At 37.4% G+C, this 15,698-nt stretch overlaps 1 protein-coding gene across 1 annotated transcript; it reads right to left on the bottom strand.

The window, feature by feature from the left end:
• Positions 1–1,276: 1,276 nt before the first annotated feature.
• LOC149177723 (putative disease resistance protein At4g10780) lies at positions 1,277–10,849 on the bottom strand. Its single transcript, XM_089421859.1, has 2 exons — positions 10,715–10,849; positions 1,277–2,833 (listed from the first exon to the last, which is right to left on the bottom strand). Exons 1-2 carry the CDS (start codon positions 10,847–10,849, stop codon positions 1,277–1,279), a joined length of 1,692 nt encoding a protein of 563 aa, XP_089277985.1.
• Between the last annotated feature and the right edge of the window lie 4,849 nt (positions 10,850–15,698).

Genomic DNA, 15,698 nt, shown 5'->3' with positions numbered 1-15,698 from the left:
AACTTTAAAAATAAACAATATAATTTATACATAAATAACAAAACGAAAATTCATGTATTATTTTTCATTATCATTAAAAACAAATAATAAATAATTTCACAATGCTGAAAACAAACATATTTCAAAATCATATATCAAATCTACTCATACATACATTTAATCATATTCATTCTCAATAAGTTTACAATAAATATATTTCAAATCATATGTCAAATCTACGATACATATACTTAACTATATTCACTCACACATTAAAAAAACTACAAAATTATTCTTATTATAGGTCAATCCTTTTCATCAGGTCTTTAGCCTTCTTATCTAGAAAAATTTCAATATTATCTTTTCCCATATAAAAATATATATTTTAATAATAATATTTTTGTTATCATTTAGTAAAAATTGAAATAATATTATATAATAAAATTTATTAATAAAAAATAAATAATAAAAATATAAAGATAATTTTTTTTTTTTTCCCGAAGGTGGTAAAACCTATCAACTCAGGTGTCAAACCAACAGTGAGGACAGCCATCTCTGGCTGCTATCCGCGAATGCTGGGTTTGACTCATCACTGTTAAATAGGAAAACCACGCCACCTGGCATAACCCTGCTGGTGGTCCGTAATCGGGAGCAGGCTCTCACTCCTGCCAGATGCCTCTGGGTCTTGGGCCGTTAACCTGTTTCCTTACGTCCGAGGAAGACGAGCTCTTAGCCAAGCAGAATCAGTTTTACGGCATACTCCAGGCCTTAAAAATATAAAGATAATTCTCATAACACGAAAAATTCAAATTATAATTATTTTATATTATTTATTAATTTTACATTTTGAAAATGCGAATCATCTTATAAAGACAAATTATATTGAGATATGTTGAAATACTTGAGAACTTTAAGCTCAAATATTTCAGATGGTATTGATGTCACTCTGGAACATCCAGATACATTTAAAAATTGAAGTCCGGAAAGATAACCTATAGCTGGAGGTAATGATTTTAGTTTGGAACAACCAGACATATTTAAAACCTGAAGTTTAGATAGATGGCCTATCTCCTCGGACAACTCCTCAATTTGAGTATGACTTACATCCAAATACTCAAGTTGTTTGAGTTGCCACAATGTTTTTGGCAGTAATTTTATTTTTGTTCTTGACAGATCTAAAACCCTAATAGAAGGAAGGTGATCTAAGAAAGACATTGGGACTTCTTCCAATTCTTTATTTGCCCCTAAATTTAAACTAACAAGATTTCTGCATTTCAATCCTTCTGCTGGCAAAGATTTAAAAATTGCCGTAGAATGATATTCTTTTCCAATCATTCATGGCGATCTCCATTGGGAAATTTTGAAGCCCTAGACCGGCCATGAAGAGACAATGTTCTTCCCTCTTTCCAGTATAAATTGCCACATCACGGAGAGTACTGTGAGTTTTTACTAGAAGTATTCCATTGGGAATGTGCGTTACCTGGAAGAAACAACGATCTACAAGTAACTTTATATAACTGTGGGCAGTTTCCATGCTCTTAACAAGACCTTCACCGATCCACATGCCCACTATCTTGTCCACCTCAATTTCTTCATCTCTCAGAAACATGGCGCAATACATAAAGCAACTCTTGAGGTTTGCATCGGGTAATCTTTCATAATTCCATCTCAATACCTGATACAAGTGTGCATCCATGCGAATACAAGAAGTTGGAAAAATATGATCAATTGGTGTTTGCATTTGCCTTAAAGCAAGATTCCACTTATTTACAGAGTTGTTGCCCCTCATTGTTGCAGCTGTTACATTTATGGCCAACGGTAAACCTTTGCACTCATCGGCAACTTTTCTGGCAATATGCTCTAAATCATGTGGAAGATGGCCATCCTTGAAAGCTACACTGTGAAACAACTGCCAAGCTTCCATGCGGGTCAGGGGTTGGATGCATATACAGTTTTTGGCCCCCATCGCTTCAATCACATATCTAGTGCTGGTAGAGCATATGAGTTTGCTTCCTCTGTTATTGTCAAATGCTACCCCCAATTTGTTAAGATCGAGTGGACTCCACAAGTCATCAAAAATCAGAAGAAATTTCTTTGTCTTCAGATACTTTGACAGTTTTCTCTTTCTCATATACTTCCTCATTTCATTATTAGAATCGTGAACACGTAGATCTAAATTAATTGCTCGAGCAATACAATCCTGCAACTCTAGGGTACCCAATTGACCGACCGTAACCCAAATCACAACATCAAAGACGTCACTAACCTTGTAGGTGCTGTAGACATTTTGCAGCAATCTAGTTTTTCCAACGCCGGCGCAGCCGCAGATTCCAATTATGTGAACATAGGGAGCTTCCCTTAACCAACACTGTACAACCTCCTCGCCATGTTTAATCCCCGTCTCTACCAAATGCGTTTGAAGCTCTGCCAGACCTATTTGAAGCTCCTTAAAGAGCTTATTCACATTTGTCTTCCAGTCAAAAATTTGCCCAGAGAGTTTGGGCTTGGAAAAGAGACCACTGAAACATTGGTGCAGCCATTGTGAGCGATGGATCAAAAGTCTCGCCCGTCTAACTCTATCTTCCATCCTTTCCAAACAATTAGTCACGGTCTCCACGGGCGCCCTTTGCTGATGATGTTGGAATTGATTGCTGATATCGAATAAGAGTTTCTTCATTTGATTTAACTGAGTTTCCAGCCTCCAATGGTGATCCAACTGAATAACATTATCAATCTGTTCGATAAGAATAAGGATCCTGCTTGTTATGGCACCACGCGCACTTATGTTCACAAAATCCATTGCAGGCTTGCTTGTAAGCATAGCAGCAGGTTGGGCAGAATGAGAATATAAAATCTGCAGGCGGTAAACAGCAGAAGATGGAAATAAAGTCAGCACCAGCAAGGATGGAATAAAAGCAGAAGCAGCAAGGATGGAATAAAATCAAAAGCAGCAAGGACAAAATACGGAAAGCAAGATTGGATTGATAGAAAAACATTTAGATGGGATAGACAACGCACTATATTCATTGTATCCTAAAAAATAATAAATTATTATTATTATTTTTTTATTTTATAGTTATTTTGACTTTCAACCAGAAGTTTTTAATATAAAATGAATCTAAATTTATAGAGACGTCGTATAGTTTTCCACCACAGACCTCATCGCAATACTCGTCAAATAACTTTAATTTAATTTTTGACTTTATAATCAATAGTCAGCCTATTCTATTCTCTTCATAAAATTACCACACGTTCCACATTATACTCACTTCACTTCAGATAGTTTTCTTCCGCCACAAACTTATTAAATGATTATATTTTACTTTTTGACTTTATGTTCGTGAGTCAACATATTCTTTACCAGAGAAGATGGGAGTCTCCCATCACAGACCTCTTTCCAATAGTTATTGAATAATCGATAGTCAACATATTCTTCACTATTCCTAAAGTTAAATTGTAAACTTTGTTGCAATCAACATGCAGCTTTTTCCACGAAGTTATCAAAAATGTTATACCACTTACGTGGAAGTTTCCCACCATACACTCATTTCTATTTGGTTTTTAAATAATTTTGCACTCATTATATACTTTTTTATTATACATTTAATATTCAAGTTTTTCATGGAACAGTTTTTGACTTTCAAACCAATATTCAACATGTTCTGTTTTTGTTTTTTTAATGAAGTTGTGAAATAGGAAAAGTTTATATATATATATATGTTAATTATAAATTTATTTATTTATTGAAAAAAAATATATTTTTAAAAGTGTTATAGTATAATAAGGAAAAAAAAATTAAACATTTTCAAAAATATATAAATTATATTTATTTATATATATATATATATATTATTGTTTCAATATTTAAATAAGAATATATATTATTTATTTTTTAATTATTGTTTTATTTTCTAAACAAAAATTTATAATAAATTAATTTGTAAGTTTGAAAATGCCCTATTGAAATTGAAATATATATAAAAATGAAAACTCTTTCTTACACCAAAAACATATTTTAAGAATAACTGAATTTTTACGTGAGGAAAGATTTGAATATATATCTTTTTTATGTTCAAATTTAATAAGAACTATCTAATTTGTTTTTAAGAAGAAATAAAGTTTCATCATGATCTGTTTTACATGTAAAGATGGAAGAATATTTTAGAGGTTTTGATTAATTTTAAATCATTTTATATCTCTAAAATTTAGACATAGAGTTGATTTGTTTTAGCTTATGAAAGAAGTTAATTTGCTACAATATTAGATACATTAATAGACAAATGCATTACAATGGCTTATTATATAACAATTAGTAGCTAAAAGTAAAAGAGCAAAGGAAAATACTTTGTCATGAACACTATCAAGTGATTAATTCAATGTAGTATATTACATTCAAAGTAGTTTCATATATCTTAGATCTACATCTGGTCAAAGTTGCCACCTCAGTTCCTCGAGCTAGAGCCTAGGGTGACACCTGGATCTCTAGGCCTTTGGATATTTTCTTCCCTTCCAACATTGGAAAAAATATCGACTGTCTCAGAAGGTTTTCCTCCCCATTCTATGGTGGTATTGACTGAGGCAAATTTCAAGTTGTTTTTAGCGCTGGAGGAGTTGTCATCGCTTGGGTTTCAAGATCATGGTTTGCCGATAAGTTCTAATTAGTCACAATTTTTCCTCTTGGAACCTCCGATTTTAAGTTCCTTCCAAGGGTTTCTTAATGATGTAGAATAGGTTGGAGTAGTAGTGAGTGGGATTGATGTGCCATCATAGTTTTTTGGGGGTTGCCGGGTTGTAGGTGGATTAGGGTTTGATAGTCCTCAACAGGCAAGGGCGGCTTATTATGGGGTTACCCTATCGAGCTAATAAGGGCTTGGGTTTGAAAACTTTGGGATTGGGCCTCAATTTTTTGGGGGTTTTCAGTCACTATAGAGGCAGGTGGTCTAGGGCTTGGTAACCTCTCTAGTGTTGTAGATGATTTCAGTGGGGGTTTCCCTATTGAGCAAGCATGGGTCTTTTCTGAAGGACTCCCAAATTGTGGAAGTGTTATGGTGGAATTTTATGTAAACACAATCAAAAGGAGTGGAGTGCACACTTTGTAGCAGAGAAACACCTATAGAATGATCGAAGGCCACGTTGAGGTCTGAAAAGAAGTGTAAGGAATTTAATGCACCAAGGTTAAATATGATTTAGAGAACTTAGCTCTTGGTGAAAACATGCAGTTTGAGGAAGTTATGGAAAATACCAAGTGGGTGTTAGTAGGTCGAGTTCATAGATGGGATTTCTCCATAAAAAAGCTTCAAGAATGGGTTAAGTCAATATGGGAGAAGGACCTTCTCTAGTTACCAGTGGTTAGAACTCCCATGAGGGGTTAGTTTGTGTTAATATTTAACTTGGTAGAAGCTATTAATTGGGTTTTGAGCAAGAGATGGTGCATAGATTCAGTGTTTGTAACAAATGATCTCGCATTTGTAACAAATGTATCAATCTATTAATGGAAATTCTTATTTACTAGATATAACATAGATAATTTCCTTTAACCCACATATGGATATGAACAACTCCTCAATCGATATAGAGACATCCAAAATGTAGTTAGAAGTCATGCCTCTGTTAAAAGGTTCTATGGATTGGATATAAGTTATATCAGTTCCCATGGAAAATACATTATGATTCAACTCTTCATAATGATAATGAACATGCGATAAATGAGCTTACAAGCAATGATGATTGAATAAACATAAAAAATCATGGCATACTTAAGATATGATGAGAAAATGTGGATTTATATCCAATCCTCTTCCATCATGCAATGTTGAAATACAATGCAAAATAATCTTCTAGGAAAGAGGGAAGATTAAAGGTTATCACCATATACTAACCATAGCAATACAGACAAAAAATACAAAAGAATTGACTTCATCTAACTACCAACAAATGCATGTGGAAGGAAATGTCAACTAAGACATAAGTACCCATAAAACTTGCCATATGTTGGAAACGCTACCCTTTGTCACATTTAGCTACATTTTCATCAATTTAAATTTTAGATGTCGATAATTTTACTTGCAACATTCCTTTTATGTATCTTCTTTGTTGATACCTATGTCGAAAAACTATCTTAGTTGCATCGTTTACCTCTAAAAAATCATGAAGAATACTAGTCATGTAAAAGTGGTAATGAAAAACCATCCCAACATTTTCATAATCTTAGCTACATTTTTATATAATTCTTGAGAAATATTTCAATTCCTTTCAGAACTTTTGTATGGGTAAGCTTCTATTATATAGACCCTCTCTTACCTTCAAAGCATACAGATGACTCTATAAAGAGCCTATGGTTGGTTATTAGGATAACATAAGAACTCTTATCATGCACAATATGTTGATCATGCACTCGATCTCGATCCCAATAAACACACAACGAAGATGACGATAATCAAACAAACTAGCATTTTATTATGGAGTTGAATGAATGGAAATTGTTATCTAGAATGGCTCCCACTAACACTATGCACTTTAGTTTTATTATTTTTACGAGTGGCAAAGAGGAAAGAATGCTTATGGCAGGACATTTTCCAAGAAACTGCTGTACTACACAAAGGGGTCTTCTTGAGCTGGTGGTAGCCGATGGAAACCCCAAGAGAATTTGAGGTCACAACAAGGTTGTTGTTTTCATTACCGTGGAAACTAAAGAAGCTCGGGGGTGATACATGAATGTAATTGTCAGTCTCAGTCTCGTTGGTTGGGAGGATAGAAAATTCTTACCTTGATTTTATTTCACTCACAGACTAATAAAAAAAACAGATAAGTATTGCTACTTAGTTTGTGAAATCTGTTACTATTTTTTACCTATGTGTAACTCGCAATCTCATTGTGATATTTTTAGTAAAGAAAGATGGTAATGCCCGTGTGTTTATTTTATTTACTTGTGAAGAAAGAAGATCTTTGAAGGCTGTTATTTCTAGGCCGAAAATGCTAGGTAGGAGATAACTATTCTTAAAGAAGAAGAAGAGGTTAATCCTCATGGTATATTTTGCAGATTGTGACGAAAACACTCCTTTCCACAGTGATATATATTTTCTTTTCTTTTAAACAAAACACCAACCACAACCTTCCATATTGACCTAGCTTTTGGTACTAAAATAAAGAAAGTGAGGAAAGAACTTAGACCCAGGTGGAGTGGTTAGAATGAAAGAAATAAATCTCAGGAAACAAAGGTTATAATTGTAATTGTGAACCTTTGCATGTACGTATAAATTTTGGTTCTGGACTCTACCGGAGAAGTATGAAAGGGTTTTCTGTGGGAAGCTTGAGGCTCCGTGGGAAAACAAGCCCTTTTTCCCATTAATAAAATTAAACCAGAATTTAGTTTATTCCTCTATAGCCAGCAAATATGAGATTAACCACAAATAATTCTAAGACAGACACACCTTCATTCTGGTCGAGGTTCTGGATTTTTCTGAATAGTAAACATGCAATGCACAATGAGAATAACTAGACTATTGTATGAACCAATATATGTAAACTTTACCATGACCTTCGATATAAAATTAAACCAGACTTTAATTTTAGAAGTATTGAATTTGGGTAATTCCCTCCTGGCCGAGTTATTCTCATGACCCAGGTCTTAACATAAAATTGTAAATTCAGTTCTGGAGTCAAGCCAAAACTACAAACACAGTTCGAACAGATACAAGCCCTTTGGCCATTATTTCCCCGAATAGGAATAAAATAAAACAAAAACATAAATGTTGATTCTATAGTTCACTGAGAAGCTAGACCTATAAAAAAAAGCACCTGGGAAATGGGAGGATACAGTGTCATCTATGTATTTGGCTCCTTGTCCATGCAGCAGACGTTGTGGTAACTTACATCATTGCGTCGAGATTTAGACATTAAAAACCGTAAAACCATCGTAAAGGTAGGGTTTGATTAGAAATTGCAGATTAGGTGACTTACAAAGAGAGAGGTATTGAAATTATAACCCAAACCCTTGTCTGTAATGCGAGGGAATTTTGGTCACCACTAAACTGTTACTCTTAAAAGCTGAGTTTGAAACGTGTGAATGGTCGAGCAATGGGGTATTGTTAATATCAATGCATAGAAAGTAAGAATGTGCAGATGTTAATTTGCACGAAATAAGAAGGATGCGAGCTAGACCATGATTTCTACCAATGAATGACCATGGATGCTAAGCATTCCAGCAGAGAAGTGGAATTCGGCATCGGAAACTCACCTGTATACACCTAGTCACAATTGATTAAAATAAAGAATTGTTGAAACCCTAGCAGTATGACGATTATTGGAAAAATGATGGGGTCTCTTGATACCTTGTCTGTAGGCGGTAGTTTCCTTTGATCTTCGACGAGAGTTGGTGCATAGTAGGTTGCAGAGCTCGAATAGGTATAAGCACAGTTTGTGGCTAGATTTGCATACTTTCACTCACCCCTTTACCTTGTTCTTTTTACCCATTTCACGCCAACATTGGTTAATTGATATTTTAAAATGCACAGATATAAATCTTGTCATTTCTTTATGGATTATTGGTCAATGATGCACAATCATAGGGGATTATTACCTAAACAACTTGCTAATTTGATTATTTTTGCAGATTTGAAGGGAGAATGACCACGACCGTGATTCACTGGATGATACCATCAAAGCTTGCAACATTATCTTTGAACATTGGCTGCAACGGTAAACCAATCTCTCGATTGAAACGATGCTATATTTTACATTATGTTAATTCTAGAACCTATATTATTGACAAAATGTATAAAGTAGAGTTGGGGGCTATGAACACTATCATTGTTAAGAGCTGTTAAGGTTATAGGAGAAATACTTTAACTCTAAGTCTGTAACAACATACTTGTAATATTTCTTTCATTAATGATAGTTTGATCTTCTGAGCATATCGTGATTCGTAATCTCGTCATAACCCTGATAAGAGAGTTGGACCCACTCTCTTGGCCACGTGCTCCTGGATTAGATGTGTGTTAAGTTTATTTCCATGAGTTTATGGTTGTTGTGAATGTTTATCAGTGTGTTTTTGTGAGTCCTAATTGTTGTTATTCTTATTGGTTTTACAGTTATTACTTCTTGTTACTTTTATTTGTTGTTATAGTATTGCTTTCTATTACACATTGATGATTTTATAATTAATGTTCAATGTTGGGTAGAGACATTGTGGCCTACACATACAGTGCACGATAACCTTGAAACAACTAGTAGAACCCCAAGTTGACAATTAAATGTGATTTGGGTGAATTTCATGATTCATACTTGGACACCAACATTTTGGCGCCCTTGTCGGGGAGGCTATCAAAGGCACGAAAGTACAACCAATATTAACCATAGGACTGATATTTCATCCTGGGGAAGGAAGCTTACACCTTGCTCCAGGTCCTCAGTATTAGACCGTTTGGTTGTTTGTGATGCAGGAGCATCCAGCTCAGGCACCATGACCGGGTGTCGGTCTCTGCCAGGTCGAAGAGTTGAGTTAACTTTTTATTTGTCTTTATGTTAGTTGATAGAATAGGAGGTAGGATTTTTATTTTTATCTTAATTTCTAAATTAGTCAAGGGTAGTTTGATCAGTTAGGCTTATTTGTTTGTCTGTTGCTAATAAGTCATGGATTAATAATTGTCCTATTATTTTAAAAAGAAAAAGACAAATGTGTCTAAAAGGAAAATCTTGTCATAAGGATAGAACGAATGACTAATAACCATGTAACTGTAAAGTCTATAACTGAAAAGCAACTATATAGTTTCATTAACTGGAACAAGAAACATATAAATGTAACAGGACAAATCATGTAAGGGGTTCAGTACCTCTCACACTCGAATAATAACAATAACAGAGAAACTAAGTTTTGTCCATTTGTGTGTTCTATTGTATTCTATTGTGTCTTCCAATTGAAAAATATCTGAACGGACAACCTACTGTATATAGATTATTGAGTTTAATTCCTTTTTCTTGTTTCCTGAGAGAAAGAACCAATTCTCATAACGAGACAGAAGAATAGATACAATACGAGGGTTTATAATTCATTTGAAGCAAACAATGAAGACAGACCAAGAGTGATACAAACAGTTTCGGTACAGGCCAAGCACCCACGGCCGGACGAAAGTTTCCACCATACATTTAAATTGACAGTCATATAAAATTGCCAGCGTATCTACAACGTTCGTGCACGTTCATACACCACATCACAAGCATATTGAAGAATCATAACTGTAGTTCAGGCTACGAATTCAGAGTAAACCAAAAGAAAATGTCATTCAGGTAAACCAAACCAAATCTTATTATATTTTCCTGAAGGATTTTTCTTTTGAAATGGCAAAGTCCAGTGTATAACAATTATATAGCAGTACTGAAAAAATAAAGCCGTAAATGCTCAAACAGTGGACGACAAACCCTAGGTGAGGGTTTCAAACACCTACTCATACACAGCTATAGACACGCAGACCCTGGAACGACAAACCCTAGGTGAGGGTTTCGAAAGAAAATTGCATCCATATACAGAAGATGGCAGTCAACGAAACAGTGGAAGTCCAGACCTCAAAACAATAGAGCATCACTCACAGCGTGAGTCAATTGACAAGCGTTAAGCCATACGACAAGACAGCCTAAATTGAAACCAGACCAAGCACTAAAGAAAATACAAAGAAGCAGAGCCTACCGGGCAAGACCGAGGCATACATCGCCAAACCCTCCAACTACAAACCCTCAATACCTGCACAAAGAATGACACACAGGTGTTAGAAAATATATTGTTGCTGAAGTGAAAGTACAGAGCCTGGAGAGAACAGCCAATGGAAATTGCATCCACTTTACTTGAGAATTTGTAGTGAGAGCCGAAGACAGACATTCCACCCAAAGTTCCGACTAAATGTGGCGATGAAGGAACAAACCAGGTCAGAAGTTGTGGAAAGAGAATCACAAATTGAAACAAAGAAGGAAGACTACCTGCGTTTTAAGCCGAGGATGAAAGAATGCTATCGAGTTGAGCCTGGAGACAAGCCAATTACTAAGTTGCCAACCAGAATGAGAAATACCAGCACAAAACTTGAAATACGGCGGCCTATTGAACCAACAGCAGAAGGAAAACAAACCACAACAGAAGTATCACTTACCCAGGCGGCTACAGGGCAAACCACAACTGCCAACGAACCAAGGTTTAAGAGCAACCACGCACACAACAAGGAGCCAGTACTGGAAACAACCAGAGGCGCGCCCAAGACTCGCAGCAAAGCTACTTACCAAAACTTACAGAGCACAACAGAGCAAACCCTCGACAAGCCAACAGCAAGTGACCAAAATGAACGACGAGAGAAGGGTTCAAGCATAGAAAGGAGCGGGAATATGAAGTCCAAGGCAAGTACCCATTCATAATTGTGTAATTGAATGCCACATAATACAAACCCAAAATATCCGACGGTGCATTCCTCCCACGTGTAATCACAACCGAATTATTCAATCAAACATATAAACATCACATAATCATTTTAATTATGACAGACTGTAAAGTGTTGGGCTGGTCCCATCAAAGTGGTATCAGAGCAGGTTAAATTGATTGAAGACATGGAAAGAGGAAGGCGAGGTTGTGGCAGAGGCGCTCGAAGGATAGCGGAGGAAGGACTAAGAGAGGAGGTCAGAATTCTTACTGCCCGTTTGGAGTCAGTGGAGGCAGGGAGAAGAAGAGACCCGGAGGTAGGCGATGACAGTAAAGAGGAAACTGAAGCAGCAACAGATGGATCGAAAGGTGAGACCCCAAAAGTGAGATTGTTGAGGTCTGTTTTAGTGGCAAGCAGTAAACCCAAGCCAGAACTCCCAACCTATGACGGCAGCCTGTCTATCGAGGTTTTATTGGATTGGATCAGCGAGATGGATAAGTATTTCGAGTGTGAGGAAGTCAGCGAAGACCGCAGAGTTAGGTTCACTGCAACAAAATTGAAGGGACACGCAACCCTGTGGTGGGATAGTGTCCAGATGAAGAAAAAGAGATTGAACAAGATGCTGATTAAAACCTGGTCAAGGATGGTGGGCAAGTTGAAGGGTAGATTTATGCCAAAAGATTATCAGATTGCACTACACAGTCAAGTGCAAAATATGAGACAGAAAGGAATGACAGTAAGGGAGTACACGGAGGAGTTCTATCGAGTAAACTTAAGAGCCAGATATACAAAGGATACCGCGGAAAGAACAATCAGGTATGTAAATGGGTTAAGATTAGAAATTTTAGATGAAATCAATATTTTATCTCCAAAGAACACTGAAGAAGCGTATCAGAGTGCGATGAAAGCTGAAGAGAAAATTACTAGAAGGCAGAATGTCCGAAGAGGACGAGGAGCTGGCAAGGGAAAAGGCCAGTCATATGGCAGAGGGCGGACTGCTAGTAGTAATGAGGAAGGCAGCAGTTCCAGAGCTTCTGGATCAGTTGACAAAGGTGATAACACGAGAGGTAGTAGGTCATCCCAGCAAGGTAGGGGAAATGGTCGAGGAAGAGGGGCTGGTTATCAATGTTGCAGGTGTCATAAATGGGGACACTGATCATTTTAATGTCTAGAGGTAGATCAAGCTAGACAGAGGGGTGCATATGTTGCACAACCAGAGGAAGCAGCGGCACCTCCCCAAGAAGCAGAAAATGCTCCAGAGACAGGGGAAGCCCTAGTGCTACACAAGGTGTTGTTAAAACTAGTCAAGGAGGTCACTGAACAAACACAACGGAAGGCTTTGTTTAGAACAGTTTGTAAGTCACGAGGTAAGTGTTGTAAGTTAATTATTAACAGTGGTAGTACTGATAACTTAGTGTCCACAGAAATGGTAGAAAAGTTGGAATTGAAGCGCTTGAAACATCCCAGCCCTTACAGAGTCTCATGGCTACAAAAAGGCCATCAGTTGCTGGTGGATGAACAGTGTGAGGTGGAATTTCAAATAGGCAGATATAAGGATAAAGTTGTTTGTGACATCATGCCAATGGATGTATGTCACATACTGCTAGGCAGGCCTTGTCAATACGATAGGAAAGTGGTACACGATGGAGTAACGAATTGTTATAAGTTTTTCAAGGATGGAATCAAGCATACGCTTGTGCCCCTCAAAGAAGAAGGGACAGTAGGGACAAATGAACCAAGAGCATTGTTGGTTAGTGGAAAACAATTTCTGAAACAAGTTGAGGACAGTGATATGGGTTATGCAGTTGTAAAGAAAGCAAGGACAGTGTTGTTGCATACAGAGGTATCAGATTTACCTACAGAAATCCAGCAGATGTTGCAGGAATTCACGAATATAGTGGTCGATGACTTGACAAACAAATTACCCCCCAAAAGAAGTATAAGTCATCATATTGACTTCATACCTGGAGCCAGTTTGCTGAACAAAGCGGCATACCGAATGAGCCCCAAGGACAATTAAGAGATTAGGAAGTAGGTGCAAGAATTGCTAGACAAGGGATTGATAAGGGAAAGTTCTCGCCCTTGTGCAGTCCCAACAGTTCTCGCCCCCAAGAAGGGAGGAGAGTGGCGGATGTGTGCAGACTCAAGAACCATCAACAAAATCACCATCTAGTACAGGTTCCCACTACCACGGATGGATGACGTAATGGATTGTTTAAGCGGGGCATCATATTTCTCTAAGATAGAATTGAAGAGTGGGTACCATCAGATTCGGATACAAGAGGGGGACGAATGGAAGACAACTTTTAAGACGAATGAGGGACTGTACGAATGGCTGGTCATGCCATTTGGACTGAGCAATGCACCCAGTACATTTATAAGGTTGATGAATGAGATGCTGAAGGACTACATCGGGAAATTTGTGATAGTGTACCTGGGAGACATACTAATTTTCAGTAGGACAAGAGAAGAACACCTTCAACATGTACAGAAAGTGCTGGAAAAATTATAGCAAAATAAACTGCTCATAAACTTGAAGAAATGTACCTTTCTGCAGAAGGAATTGATTTATTTGGGCCTTGTAATAGCAGAAAATGAACTGAAGATGGATCCGGAGAAGGTGGCGGCGATAATTAATTGGCCATCTCCAAAAAAATTATTCGAGGTACGTAGCTTTCATGGAATAGCGAGTTTTTACTCGAAATTCATAGGGAATTTTAGCAAAATTTGTGCACCTATGTTGGACACCATTAAAAAGTCCAGTCAACCTTTTGATGGACGGATGCAGTGAAGAGAAGTTTCCAGTTATTAAAGAGAAAGATCACTGAGAGGCCGATCTTGAGATTGCCAGATTTCAAGAAGCTTTTTCAGGTTTGCTGTGAAGCTAGCGATACAACTATTGGAGCTGTACTCATCCAAGAGGATAAGCACGTAGCATTTTCAGTGAGAAGCTAAATGAAAGTCGACAGAAATATTAATCGTATGATAAGGAGTTCTATGTTGTTATACATGCATTGAAACACTAGAGGCATTATCTATTGGGAAACGAATTTGTGCTATTTTCAGATAATTCTGCACTACAGTATGTAATGCAACAACGCAAGTTGAACCACAAACATGCCAAATGGGTGGAGTATTTGCAGAGTTTCAACTTCGTATTGAAGCATATTAGCGGGCAGGCCAACAAGGTGGTAGATGCACTAAGTAGGAGAGCTCTACTTTTGCAGGAAAGCACTATGCAAGTGCTGGGTTTTGAGCACTTAAAAGACTTATACCAGACTGATACAGATTTTAAGGAGTCCTATGAGGCATGTCAGAATCCCTTGGTGAGAGATAACAATCCATGGTTGGACTACAACCTACAGGAGAAACTGTTGTTTAAGGGAGGATAGCTATGCATACGTGACTGCTTGATGAGAGAGAATATTATTCGGGAGAAGCATAGTGGAGGTCTGGCCGGACATTTTGGCATGGACAAGACACTCGAGCAGCTTAGTCATTTCTACTTTTGGCCAAAGATGTGGAGGGATGTGCAATGATTTGTGTCCAGATGTAAAGTGTGCTAGTTGGCGAAGGGTAACAGTCAAAACATGAGACTATACACACCATTACTTGTTCCAGGCAGACCGTGGGACTCAGTCAGCTTGGAGTTTGTCTTAGGTCTACCTAAGACACGACGAGGTTATGACTCGGTGATGCTAGTAGTGGTCAGATTCTCGAAAATGGCGCATTTCATCCGTTGCAGAAAAACTAGTGATGCCACTCATGTGGCCCACTTGATTTTCATAGAGATTGTTAGGTTACACAGGTTGCCTAAGTCTATTTTGTCGGACAGGGATGTGAAGTTTACAGGACACTTTTGGCATACCCTATGGAAGAAAATGGACACACAACTGAGTTATAGTTGTTCTTATCATCCGCAAACTGACAGACAAATAGAAGTTGTAAACGAGAGTCTAGGAAACCTGCTACAAAGCCTGGTTGGAGAGAATTCGCAGATGTGGGATCGAGTGCTGGCACAGGCAGAGTTCGCTTATAATGACTCACCTAACTGCAGCACAGGCTCCAGTCTATTTCAAATCTTGTACGACATGCATCCTCGTGGAGTGCATGAGTTGCGGGATCTTGGACTGCAAGCAAGGCAAAGCATATATGGGGAAGATTTTGCTAACGCGATGAGAGATTTGCATGAGAAGGTAAAATTCAAATTACAGGACAACAGCCTAAAGTATAAACAACAAGGAGATTTGAAGAGAAGGGAAGTACAGTTTAATGTGGGAGATGAATTCCTTGCGCATTTGCGCAAGGAACACTTCCCTAGGG

The sequence above is a fragment of the Pinus tabuliformis genome, chromosome 4_1, assembly GCF_031772625.1.
Source record: "Pinus tabuliformis cultivar Carrire ecotype Pingquan chromosome 4_1, CPIR1, whole genome shotgun sequence".
Classification (NCBI taxonomy): Eukaryota; Viridiplantae; Streptophyta; class Pinopsida; order Pinales; family Pinaceae; genus Pinus; species Pinus tabuliformis.
The sequence above is the reverse complement of the archived record's forward strand: the minus strand, read 5'-3'. Positions and strand labels throughout refer to the sequence as shown.

What these genes read in the sequence shown, in the direction of transcription:
- LOC149177723 (XM_089421859.1), bottom strand. Translation starts at nt 10,849, where the DNA reads ATGTCTGTCTTCGGCTCTCACTACAAATTCTCAAGTAAAGTGGATGCA. An exon ending in GTGTGTCATTCTTTGTGCAG is followed by an intron (nt 2,834 to 10,714) that starts GTATTGAGGGTT and finishes TACCGCCTGCAG; the next exon opens with ATTTTATATTCTCATTCTGC.